A 13,188-nucleotide genomic window follows, 5' to 3' on the forward strand; every position below is an offset into this window, starting at 1 on the left:
TAGTTACTGTACCTTATGTGTACCATCACAAAACCATCTGTACCGCTTTTTTCATCAACTGTACCCATCCGATTAGTTACTGTACCTTATGTGTACCATCACAAAACCATCTGTACTGCTTTTTTCATCAACTGTACCCATTCGATTAGTAAGCACCATGTAAATAACTGTTCTGTTAATTTCATCAACTGTACCCATCCGATTAGTTACTGTACCGTATGTGTACCATCACAAAACCATCTGTACTGCTTTTTTCATCAACTGTACCCATTCGATTAGTAAGCACCATGTAAATAACTGTACTGTTAATTTCATCAACTGTACCGATCCGAATAGTTACTGTACCATCACGGGGGACGGCAGGACCCCCATATATATGAAATATGTATATTTTGCGTCACTCTATATATACGCCAAAGAAATGAAAATCTGGACCGCTGACTTTTGGTAAGGGGTTTTTGCATATTTTAGTAGTGCTCGGGCACCAAATTATGAATCCGCAAAAAAATTTAAAAAATTTCAAAATTTGGCCGCCAGGTGGCATTTTGAAAAAATCGCTGAAAATTCATTTTTTTCGATTTTTGACCACCAAAATTATTTTTTCGAAAAAAAATATGGCCATATTCGGGATCTAGGGACCGCGTAGATAATGTTAAAAAAAAAATCATCATGATCTGTTGAAAAGTGGACGAGATATGGTCCATTGGCCAAAAATGGCCAAAAACCTCAAATTGGCCAGGTGGTATGTTTGTGTGTCTGTCCGTAGTTTCTTTTTAATTGGGTGAAATTTTTTTTTTCGAAAGTAGACTGAAAACTGAGCAAACTAATTTCTCAGTTTCAAAAAATCCGTTGCGTAATTGGTTTTGGACTGAGGTCGAATATTTTTGGGAGGCTTTTTGAGTTTTTCATCAATCGGACATTTTTCTGGCCATCTGTAAGGTACAACAATGATTTATACGTCGTTGGAAAGGTAAAAGACTCACCTTTCTGGGTCCGAAGTCATAATGGAAAAAATTTCAAAAATGTCCACCAGGTGGCGTGTTATGTGACATTTTCGGCGAAAAATGACCATGACTTTTTTCACGTGATCCAAATTTTTAAAAAAATTTGTCTATGAAAAAAATAAAAAAACTAGGCGTTTGTTAGGGACCAAATATGTGATGATGGGGAAAAATCGATGAAAATCAAAGTTATTCGTCATTTTTCTCGAAAAAATGTATGACTGGCGTGGCTTTTTTCCAACAACCAACATTTTTTTATTTGGTGAAAATTGGGAAAAGTGTGAACTTAAGCGGCCACCTATATTTTAATATCTTACTAATGCACTGTAATGTGCTAGGTTTTTACTTTGTTGGTCCACTTTGACAACTGATTTTACATAATTCGGACCCGAAAAATATAATGATGGCAACCGTTTTGAGAAATTAGTTTTTTTTAGATTTTTCAGCTTGAAACCTTTCTTTTGGAATGATATTTCGGAAAACAATGTTTTTATTCGATTGCTAAGAAAATTGGTACTGGGGGGTTTTTGGCACGAGAAAACCGAATCTGACATTTATTTTACGCTAAAATCAGGTCTCAACACACTTAGCGTTAGAATTTCGTCATAAATTACCAAAAAGATTATTGATATAAGTACAAAACACTTCTTTCGAAGTTCCCACTGTGACGCAATACTGTAAATATGGAAATGTTCTAATATAAATTTTCAGTGACGTGTTCGTTCATATACGCATACAAAATGTTAATATTCCCCCATATTTATGTTTTTTGGAGAGTACACTTTGGGTACAATCATTTTTTAACACTAAAAGACAAATAGAAATGAATATTACAAAAATTTGCGGCAAATTGAAGATGTCTATATTTTCGATTCCGGATATTGACCAAACTATGTGGTACACTTTCGAATGGTTTTCGGTACAGTGAAGTACACCTTTGGTACAGTAAATATACATATTCAACACGAAAAAATATTTTCATGTGCGGACATTTGAGTAGTCATCTCTTCCCACCATCGAAATCGATTTGCCGCCAACAAATTCGCTGAGACGACCACCTTTCACCGGTTTTACAGGTTGACCATGATCATTGAAATTTTCGGCTTCAATATCCCACAGAGTCAAATTCACCGAAGCATCACTATAGGAAATATAAATTAAATATTTCGCTGTCAATGCATACATTGTATACTGTTATATGAATGCACTTACGTATTATCAACCAAAATAATGTCACGTTTCTTCAACTCCTTGCCCGTTGATTTAGCTGTGAATGCTTGTAGCTCGCCAATCTGACGACAGACACCAATTACGTCTGAAAAGAAAATGTATAAAAGTTCAATCAAAGTCAGTCAATTTTATTATCTTTGACTAAATATTGTGAGCGCGCGATTCGCGTTTCAATGTAGAACGATGGAGTCAAACAATGATTCGCGTTGATATAATGAACCGCGTTTGGATATCCAGATAAACGGAAACTCACCGACAATTGTGTTTGGTTGTTTATCTGATATCTTGTCGATCAAGATGAAATCATATTTCACTGTTGGAACATCGTCCAGATCCTCTTTGCATTCTTGAATCATACTGTCGCTTGACAATGTCAACTCGTAGTCATTGGGGATGTTAGAGAATTGTTTGTTTGCCGGCTTCAATTGACCCTTTGAAAAGAAGTACACCTTGTCCACCTATTGGTTAAAAATGCCAAATTTAAGTCAAAACGAAGCAATGTCAAGTAGTTATGAAAGTACAATTACCTCAATCATGTCGTAGAATTTGTCGTGACACGAGCCTTTATAACCCACTTATATCCACAATACCGGCTCAATGCACTTATAGGACGACAAGCTTTTGACTGTGTTGCCTGTGTCGAAGTTGAAGGTTGTTCTGGACCAGCTGTATCAAAGACAGAGAAATATTAAATTGTAAATATATTGTGTTAAATTGTATGAAATTGGACCAGTTCAATTTCAAAAAAATACCATGAAAATTTAAAATCGATAGTTTCAAAAAGCAAAATACATTGTGTTTTGGATAACAAAGAAGAATACTACTTACTTGGATATGCGGCAGTAGATGAAGGCGATGGTCTTATTGAATTTGATTAAAGTTATTACCTTTAATTGATTTTAAATATTTCTGTTTGTTTTTAAGGTGTTACGTTATCTAAAAATTGCCTTTGATCGAAAGTTGTTGTTTTCAATTGGTCGTTCGGCTACAACGGGCAAAGAGGATGTTGTCATTTGGAATAATAGTGTAGATCATAAAACGCAATTTTCAATGTATCCAGATCCAACTTACCTTCAACGATGCCTGACGCAATTAGTGCATTTAGGAGTGACTAACTAAAAACACTCCCTATATTTATGCGGGGAAAACACTTTCCCATCCTCAATAAGGCCTTAAAAATCGACTTGCCAGTAAAATTCATCTATTTCATTCGTATTTAAAGACATTCATTCATGCAAAACTAACAAACATGTAGAAATGGCAATATATAATTAAGTGTCTTCCAAAAAAGATCAAACCAGCAAGTATTCTGTGCAAAAAACGAAACAATCTCATTCAAACTTCCATGAATAAGTATTTTTTTTAAATATAGAAAAACAAAACTAGAGGGAGAGGAAAAAAAGAAAAGAATTTATGTCGCGTGTGTTTTTATATTTTTTCAATTTTATTATTTTGATCTGTATGTTTTTCATACAAATATTTTTTGCTAAAAAGAATTTTTTGATATTAAAATATAACAACTACCGATCTATCGAAATTTCCAATACTATTTCGATTGAGTTTATTTTTTTTACCAATAAAATAATCTTTAAATAATTAGTTCATAAGACCGCAAACGAAAAACAAAACAAAATAAGTCACATATTCGTGAGAAAAAAATTAACACAAATCAATAGAATAGTAATAATAATACAAAAATTCTCTATTTCATGTAATTCAGAAAAGAAAATCAATTAAAATAAAATTTTATTGTTTTTTTACACAAAATTCAAAAAAAAATGTTTTTTGATCACTTTTTTTTGTCGTAGCGTTAGTCAATTTTGTTGTTTTTGTATATGTTTGAATAATGTTATATGCATCGAACATAAAACAAAAGATCGCCTTGAAATATATTCCAATATATTATGCTGCTTCCACGGGCACGGACTAAAATGCGTTCCTTACACTAGTGCGTTCGAGCAAACAGATTACCAAAGTAAGTCATTCGTTCTCATTGATCACAATATTTTGTTTTTCCTATCAAGACACTCTCCTTGAGAACGAATAGCTTTTTGAAATAGTTGTGACTTGGTCAAAAAAATAGTCCAACGCTCCATAAATTACTTGGACGAAGTAAATTCAGCAAATAAATCATCGAACGCATCGTCCACATTGTTTTCGTCTAATAGATTAACATTTGGTAGTGTTTGACTTTTGGCCAATGGATTTGGTGACGTTGATTTCTGTTGTTTGCGCAAAATTTTCAAATGATGCGCCGATTTTGTGGTTGTTGTTGTGGTTCGACTGCTTGTTTCTCGTAATTCCGTTAATTTTGAATCTTTGTTCGTTTCCATGGGTGAAACGGTATTTGATTTTTGCTCTTCAGCTGTTCGCACCGACGTCAACGATTGTACACTGTGTTGTGATGATGAACGCTGTAAACCTTGCGGTGATTTATTGCCCGAAAAATATGCTGCAACAGTTCGTTCTTTTTCCAAAACTTCTGAACGTTTAATGGCACTTTCGTATTGCTTTGGCACGGCCAATAGTGTACCAGATTTTGATCGCTGTACGCCACCTGATTCTTTTTTATCACTAACCTTCTCCTCGTCGTCTTCCATAACAATCGATTTGCGATTCAGCATCGCGTTGAGTGTTTGTGCATAATGTTGAACACGACGCTTTGTTTCGGCCGTTTAGTGGTGACGCTTTGTTTTAGTTGCTCTTGTCAAAAGACATCATGTCGAAAATTCGAACAACGCTTTCAACGTGATCTAAGTTGCGCTACTACCTTATTTCCATTCATTCTACGGTGTTCAAACTCTTTATCAAACTTGCCATCTTCAGAGAAGATGCAACCCAAATACTTGAATTGTGACACTTGTTCAAGCAAGTTTCCATTCAATTCGCATTGAACAGTTTTTCGAGTTTTACCCACATGCATAACCTGAGTTTTCGAACTGCTAATTGTCATTCCAAAGTCTGTACAGGCCGCTTGTAAATCTCTAATACTATTCTGCAGCTCCTGTTCAGAACTACCGAATAGTACAAGATCATCTGCATATGCTAAAGCAGAGATTATATTACCCCCCAAAGCTACATTTCCCCTTAGATTTCCTGATTTTATCAGCTTATCCATATAAATAATAAACAGAAGCGGTGAAATTGTACAGCCCTGTCTAAGACCATTATGGACCTCAAACCATTCGCTCAAATCACCATCCACTCTAACTGATGCTTTACTGTTTGCGTACAAACTTTTAATTGCCCTAAGAAGAGACCCATTTATTCCATATTTGGCTAAAACCGACCACAACTTAGATCTATTGGAATACAATCATAAGCCTTCTGCAAATCAACGAAACACAAAAACAAATCCTTATTTTTCTCATGGAATTTCTCTAGCAGCTGTCTCAAAACAAAAATTTGGTCTTTGCAACCCCGCATAGGGCGGAACCCCGATTGATTTTCATCCAGAAGCTGTTCAACAATAGCTCTGGTTCGTTTTTCCAAAATTGAACTATAAACTTTTCCGACAACACTCAATAGAGAAATTCTACGATAATTATTGCAGTCTTTATTACTGCCTTTCTTATGAAGAGGAGAAATTACTGCAATGCCCCAGTCTAAAGGAACAACAGAAGAGCCCCAAGCGAGATTAAAAATACGATGCAACCATTTAACTCCAACTACTCCACTACTCAAAAGGAATTCGTTGCGAACTTCGTCCACGCCTGCTGCTTTGCCCCATTTCAACTTCGAAATAGCTGCTTGAATTTCATCCATACTGATCTCCTCTGACTCAAACCCATCGAAGATACTAGGGGGTAGACACATGGAATAGGATTAGACTTTTTAGTGTAAAAATTCGAGAAATTAAAGTGGAATAGAGAATTCAGTAGCTGGATTCACATGGATTCACTAATCCCGTGTATGGAATAGCGAAAATGGGTTAATTCAAAGTTTTTGTAATCGATAGTACAAAATTTGATAAAAGCATTGAACTTGTTTTGAGATAGTAATTTGTTCTTTTTTGAAATATTTTTTAGTTCAAAAGTCGATTACAAATTTACAAAACAATAGATACACTTTCTCAAAATTTTATTGATGAAAAAAATAATTTTAATAATCAATAACAAAATGTCATACTCCAGTATCGATAAATAAGTTTTCAACAAAGTGAATGGCGGCGAAATGTGACATCACATTTGACAATGAAATGACGGATTGGTGGAATAGTAGGATTCGTGTTTTTATATTGGAATCATGGTTTAATCGTTTGCGTCTCCCCCATAGCGAAGATATTTTCCCCCTCGTCTCCATCTTGACCAGTAGCTCCGTTGTCATGTTCAACAAGTCATCAAAATATTCCTTCCAACGATTGAGTACATTCCTTTTTCCGATCACTAAACTGCCCGTCCTGTCCAAAACTGCTCCCGGTGCTTGTTTTTTACCTCCGTTTTTGATGTTCTTCACTTTTGTCCAGAATACTTTGTTCCGTTGCTGTCCAGCTTCCTCTAGATCCTGTCCAAATTTCACCCAATGTCCCTCTTTTGCTTCCTTGACCATTCGCTATACGATATCCCGTTGTTCCTTGTATGATGTCCAGTTTTCCTCAGTCCTATTCTGCATCCAATGAATCCATTTCACCCTCTTCTCCTTAACGGCAGCCTTGATGTCATCATTCCACCAATCCGTCTTCTTTCTGTCATTCTTAACTCTAACGAACCCTAAACACTCTCTGGCAGCCCCCAGAACAGTGTTCTTTAAAAGACTCCACTCTGTTTCAATATCTGACACTACATTTTCATTCAAATCTCCCGACCGGAGCTCCTCTCAAATTCAAAGTTCCAATATTCAAAGCGGTCTTCAACTGTGGAGCTCCGGTCGGGTCCCGGGGAGGACGAGCTCCGTGGCCTCCCCTCGTCCGAGGCCCATCGTTTCGATTTCGAGCGAGTTAAAGGATTTAAGGTGAAGGGCGTGCTAAGCCACACTGCACCCGAGAACAATCACTCGGACACGAAACAAAATAGCCATGGAATCGATCAAATCCAAAAACATCTCAAAAATTACAACAATAAACTCAACCAAATTTTAGCAAATAACGAACAAAATAAAAGGATTAAATAAAAGTAAATTGCCTGAATAAAATTTACTAGAGCAAAAGATTCGGAAAAATAACATTGTAGACAAATATATGGAACGAACTCACCGAATGAATAAACCATAATGAAGACCATGTGAAGAGCATATTACTGTACACCGGCAAAAACAGTAAAAATGACTCGCCAACAATACCACGAATTAAGTAAAATAATATAAAATTAACAGCGAACGGAGAATAAATCTTAAAAACGCGACCAGCTTCAAAACGACAATATTACGGCTATAAAAGTACAATGAACGTCAATTGGAAATTTAAACACCAACTTTGATGAAGTCAAAAACAATGAACCTGAACATTGATTTATATTTTGATTCATATTTTAAATTAATCACTACATTTAACTGAATTATGATTAAATTTTGAATAAAATGCCAAATCACATCAAGACACTAACACTTTAAATAGATCAAAACAGCCGGTGTTTAAATTCCATATGACGTTTTCCGCGTAAACAACATGAACAAAATAAAAAAATACCATTTCTTTCAATAAAAAAATTTGATAAATATGTTCAATAAGTTGAAAAATAATAATTTTCATTCAATTTGAAATAATTTGTTTTGATTTAAAAGAATTTGCCAAACGGTGACAACTTTATGCCAATGTTGCTGATTTAAAAGAGTAGCGTCTTATGTTAACGTATATTTCAAGGTATTGCATCTCAAAATATGGAAAGCACAATAAAGAAACGAGGCGAAATCTATAACAAACTGAAAAGTAATTATTTAACCGTATTATTCTTATTCATTCAATACAATTTAATTAAAATTTTCCTTATTTTTTCAGATTTGCTTCATAAAGATGATGACGAAGACTGGTGGGAAAACAGCATAGAAATTGGTGAAAGCGTATATGTCAGAGCTGTGGAAAAATATGGGCCCAAACAAGCACACCTCTATCTGATGTGTCATGGCACAATTCGAAGGGATTTGAAACGCCCATTCCATAGCAAAAAAAAATCTTATGAAAAAGCAACTTTGTTTGTCATGTCGACGGCGTTTTACAAGGGTCTTAGCAAGAGTAAATATTTTCACTCTCGACGAAGAGGTCACGAAAAGGCGATCAGATCGATAATAAGAGGAAACAGAATTCAAAATGTACAAAGGGTTCATCACGAGGTGTTGAAAATACCAGACAATATATTGAATTAACTGGTCAGTTGAGCTGACAGTACGTTAGCCAGCTAAATGGGCTAAAACAATAGACGTTATTGTTTTAATGATGAATCACTTTTCTTGTTTTAATAGAAGTGATTGTTCATTATAACAATAACTTCTATTGTGTTGGTCCATTTAGCTGGCTAACGTACTGTCAGCTCAACTGACCAGTTAGTTCAATATATTGTCTGGAAAATACTAAAAAAAGGGCCGAGTGTCGATTTTCAACATACCCTTGCCGGCACCGCTGGCTTACATAAAAGTTGCAGAAAGCTGTGGAATTAGTTATTATTATTCTGATTCTTCGGTAAATATAAACTATAATGTTTTGGCATTGAAAATTGAAATATAAAACCAAGGTTTAAAATATCTGCTGACTTAACTAAACGTGATCAAACTAAATGATAAAATTGACAAAAAAGAATAGAAATAAACGAAACATAGTTGATTAGTCAACAGGACAAAAGCAAATGGTTCAAAATGTCAAGCGATTCAAGCAACGATTGGAAACGCTGTAGTTCAGTGTTTAATTGAGTAGGGCGGCGCAACCGTCTATACATACAAATGTCCATTTAAATCAGCGCCATCTACGCTAAAACATACTTTTGGTTGAAAATAAAACGCCATCATATTCCGATATTGGATTCGAGCGAATCCGATGAAAAAGGAGAACATAAGGACAATGTGGATTCGAAACGTAAAGGTGTGAGCGAACGGGAGAAAAAAGGTGTTCCGTCAGACGATTCGAGCGATTCGAGCAAATTGGATGATTCAACTCTTGTCAACGCAAAAAAAGAATCCGTCGGAAAACGAAAACATAAGGACAATGTGAATTCGAAACGTAAAGGTGTGGAGGAACTGAAGAAAAAAGGTGTTCCGTCAGACGATTCGAACGATTCGAGCGATTCGAGCGAATTGGATGATTCAACTCTTGTCAGCTCAAAAATGGCATCCATCGGAAAACGAAAACATCTCAGCCGTTTTACATACAACGTTTACACGGTGTATTACAACGCGGTCACCTTGCGGCAGAGCTACGCGTCAGTCGTATGTATTACTTATGTATACTATGCGAGACTCGACCCGCTCACACTTGTATGCGGCAGAGCTATGGTCATCGCTCTATACATAAAGAATATATACGACCGACGCGTAGCTCTGGCAGAGTCTGCCGCAAGGTGACCGCGTTGTAATACACCGTGTAAACGTTGTATGTAGAACAGCTGAGATGAACCCGATGGTTCAACTTCTGCTAACGATTCGGACAGCAATGATGATGAAAACAGCAGCTCATACAGCTTGGAGAAACCAAGCTCATCAACAATAAATTCTTTCTTCTTGCTTTCGTCATTATAGTTTTCTCAAGCAACCACAAAAGGAAGCGAAGAAGCAACAATCGAAGATACCGGAAAAATCATCCGAAGCTCGTCAATCATGTTGGCTACCAAAATGTAATGTAAGTGATTTCAGAATGATTTTTTTTATTTTTATATTTATTTATTTTTTTTTCAGCGCAAGGATCCAGCACATTTCTCGGACAAAGCACACGCAGGCGATGCAGACTGGCGCCGACCAGAGGTTGTACCAAAAAAGAACGCTAAACCTTGCCCGTATAATTTCCTCTGTGTGTCGGTTGATTACAGTCACTTGAAAAAATACACACACCCACCCCAAAAATAATGTGTTCATCATCGGTTTACTTATTTTTTATTTTCATTATTTGTTTCTCAATAAAAAAAAAAGTTCCACATTGGTCGCAATGATTCTCTTTTTGGTAAATGTTTATTCTTTTTAGAAAATGGCTTTCATTGTTTCGAAATATAGCGGTCTTTTAGATTTCAAGAGGCAAGTTTATTTCTCAGCAGTTTTCCCTCTGTTTCTAAATACAAACAAAATTTAATTTCGATTAACTGTCAACGACAAAGAATCCGTTGTTTTGTGCATTTTGCGATATGCTGCCATTCCCAATTTGATGACAACGAAATGTCAAACAACACCAAACAAAAATACAATACATATAGCTTCGTGTACGCATCTTTGTCGTTTTTTGACACTATCAAACATAAAAAGTTAATCTACCAGCCAAATATGGCCACAAAACGATCATATGATCAAGAGGATGGTAAAAAACTTAATTTTTAAAATATTGACATATATCTACATATTTTTATACAATTTTTTAGGAACAAGTGCAATTATTTTGAATGATTAATACTTTTTTTGTATTATCATCGTTTTTAATATTTCCATTTCAATTTATTTTATTCTTATTTACGATCATGCATGCGATGCAAATGTGCCGTTTGAGAGTTAAACGCACTCTGCTCAGTTATGACAAATGTAGGGTTAGACAAACTCTCAGTCAAAAACTGCTGGCTCACTCGCTATATGAAAAATTGACATGGTTCTTTGGAACAATCCAAACTCAATGTTTCTCAAGTAAGAATCTAACACATTTGTTATATTTAAAAAAATACCGTTTTTTTCTGTATTGTTTTATTTTCATATTTATTTGAAGTGCAATGATGACAGTGTGTATGCAGTGGCAAAAGATCCGACCGAGGTTATTTTAATCGACGAAAGTGAATCAACCCAAGAACTGTATCAACATATATTCGGCGATGAAAAAGATGCTACAAATGTAGCTAAAAAGCCACAACAATTGAAAAGTAACCCGATCGATTGTGAAGATTGCAATCAGGTATAATGAAAGAGTTTTATAAAAATCAAAATTCAATTTTATTGAATATATTTTTTGGATTGAACAGTATCACCGAATGATGGGACGTAATATGGAAAAGAATCCACCGAAGAAATATGGCGTTTGTTCAAAACACTATAGAAATCAGAGGTTACGTAGCAGATTTTATATCACAGCGAACAACAATACATGCATTGTTCTTTATACAATCGTTCGAATGTTTTGAGTCACATAATCGTGAAGAGAACAATGCATGCATTCTTGTCTGCTGTGATGTATAAACTGCTACGTACATTCGTATGCAACGGACGACGCATTCTCAGCAAGATATTTTAATATGCTGTGGATGGCAGCAGCGCTGAGCAATACTCTGATAGAAATGTACCGCAGTATGAAACGCCACCAGGATTTTGGAATCCAAAAATAATCGATTCCGACGATAAGGAGGAAACACCATTTGATCCGCGATTTGTTCAAAAGACAAAAACAAATATTTCAAAAAAAATTTAAAAATCTTTATTGAATAATCTTTGGAACGTGAGAAATGAAACAGATGGGAACACAAGTGATTAGATTTGTTGTTTTTCTATTACATCTAGAATTGTTAATTTTTTTCATGGAATATAGTTTATTTAGTTCCAACCAAAACGTAAAAATAAAATAGAATATTGAAAATATCGAATAAATAAGGTCTTTCGGTTTTTGTATTCATTTCAATTGAAATATTGTATACATTTTTTGAATTGTTTATTAGACATTAATTATAGTTTTTTTCCTTAATTTTTTCTACTTTTTCATTAAAATTAAATCACAGCGATTCTATCACTTGATTACTTAAAGAAAGGGAGATAAACTATTCAGAAATAGCTGTTATTAACGATAGATTTCTATCTGAGAATTGAATTTATAAGTTTTTCCTGTTCTTTTTTATATGGTGCTTTCGAATGAACCATATATATGAAATATGAAATAAAAATGACGTTGTCCGTGTTTTTCTGATCGTTCTTGTACGTGTACTTATGAAACTAGAACATAAACGACCGGAAGTGTTGAGCTCGAAGATAAGTATTCAATTCGGTTTGGTCACGTTCTGCCATCATTCCAATTTCATCGCAGCTTTTGCCTAGACAAAAAACATTGATTTTTGTAGAAAAAAAAATGAAAATCACTCAATTTATTCAAAATTACCCAGCAGTTTTTCAGCATCGTCCGCAAATACTGTTGCCCAACGATTCGATGTCCAATCGGCAATGCTCATCTATACAAAGACAAAAACAATTCAGTATAAATCTTTACAAGTAACAAAATAATGCAATCGTCTTACGTTAACAAGCATACGATACTTGAAATTTGCCGATTCAAAATTGCAACTAGCGCAAAAATACTAGCCGTTGCCTTTCTCTTCGACTTTTTTCTTGCATTGATCTAGTGTACAAGCCTTGTAGACAAGATTTTGATTGCGAATCACATTGATTGTGCCTTTAATTTGAAAGTAATCGGGTTTGTCACCATTTCCAAGATTCTTCAATTTGGCTTCATGGAATGTCAACCATTCGGTATTAAAAACTAATGCCGAAATGCTGTTGCGAATTTCACGTCCACCGACATTGTCGAACCATCCTCGCAAGAAATGACCTTCGGGTAAATCGGGATTTTTCTTCAAAACTGTACTTCCCACCGGATGACTACTCAAATGTCCGCACGTGAAAATATTTTTTCGTGTTGAATATGTATATTTACTGTACCAAACTTCACTGTACCGAAAACCATTCGAAAGTGTACCACATAGTTTACTAAATTACTATTGTTTTGGAGTGATAAACGACTATAACTAATGAATAAAAACAAAATAATCTTTAAAGTCATTTAAGTGTACCCATCCGAATAGTTACTGTACCTTATGTGTACCATCACAAAACCATCTGTACCGCTTTTTTCATCAACTGTACCCAT

The 13,188-nt window shown here is 35.1% G+C and overlaps 2 protein-coding genes and 1 long non-coding RNA gene across 4 annotated transcripts; all 3 read right to left on the reverse strand.

Annotated features, from left to right (window-relative positions):
- Positions 1–1,746: 1,746 nt before the first annotated feature.
- Positions 1,747–3,406, reverse strand: LOC116350557 (replication protein A 70 kDa DNA-binding subunit-like). 2 transcript variants are annotated; one of them, XM_031782366.1, is made up of 5 exons: positions 3,060–3,406; positions 2,759–2,897; positions 2,485–2,689; positions 2,214–2,316; positions 1,747–2,142 (listed from the first exon to the last, which is right to left on the reverse strand). In XM_031782366.1, exons 2-5 carry the CDS (start codon positions 2,765–2,767, stop codon positions 1,980–1,982), a joined length of 480 nt encoding a protein of 159 aa, XP_031638226.1. In that variant the 5' UTR covers positions 2,768–2,897; positions 3,060–3,406; the 3' UTR covers positions 1,747–1,979. The 2 variants fall into 2 exon arrangements, with proteins under 2 accessions (XP_031638226.1, XP_031638224.1); XM_031782364.1 differs by lacking the exon at positions 3,060–3,406 and having other exon boundaries at positions 2,759–3,047.
- A 594-nt stretch (positions 3,407–4,000) lies between these two features.
- On the reverse strand, positions 4,001–4,855 carry LOC116350559. The gene has a single exon (XM_031782367.1). The coding sequence runs from the start codon at positions 4,853–4,855 to the stop codon at positions 4,331–4,333; it is 525 nt and encodes a 174-aa protein (XP_031638227.1). The 3' UTR covers positions 4,001–4,330.
- Positions 4,856–12,062: 7,207 nt separating this feature from the next.
- Positions 12,063–13,182, reverse strand: LOC116350558. Its single transcript, XR_004202040.1, has 3 exons — positions 12,560–13,182; positions 12,424–12,493; positions 12,063–12,358 (listed from the first exon to the last, which is right to left on the reverse strand). It is a non-coding gene; the product is annotated as an uncharacterized LOC116350558 (long non-coding RNA).
- Between the last annotated feature and the right edge of the window lie 6 nt (positions 13,183–13,188).

The sequence above is a fragment of the Contarinia nasturtii genome, unplaced genomic scaffold (genome assembly GCF_009176525.2).
Source record: "Contarinia nasturtii isolate CC-2019 unplaced genomic scaffold, AAFC_CNas_1.1 Cnas_scaffold_4310, whole genome shotgun sequence".
NCBI lineage: Eukaryota > Metazoa > Arthropoda > Insecta > Diptera > Cecidomyiidae > Contarinia > Contarinia nasturtii.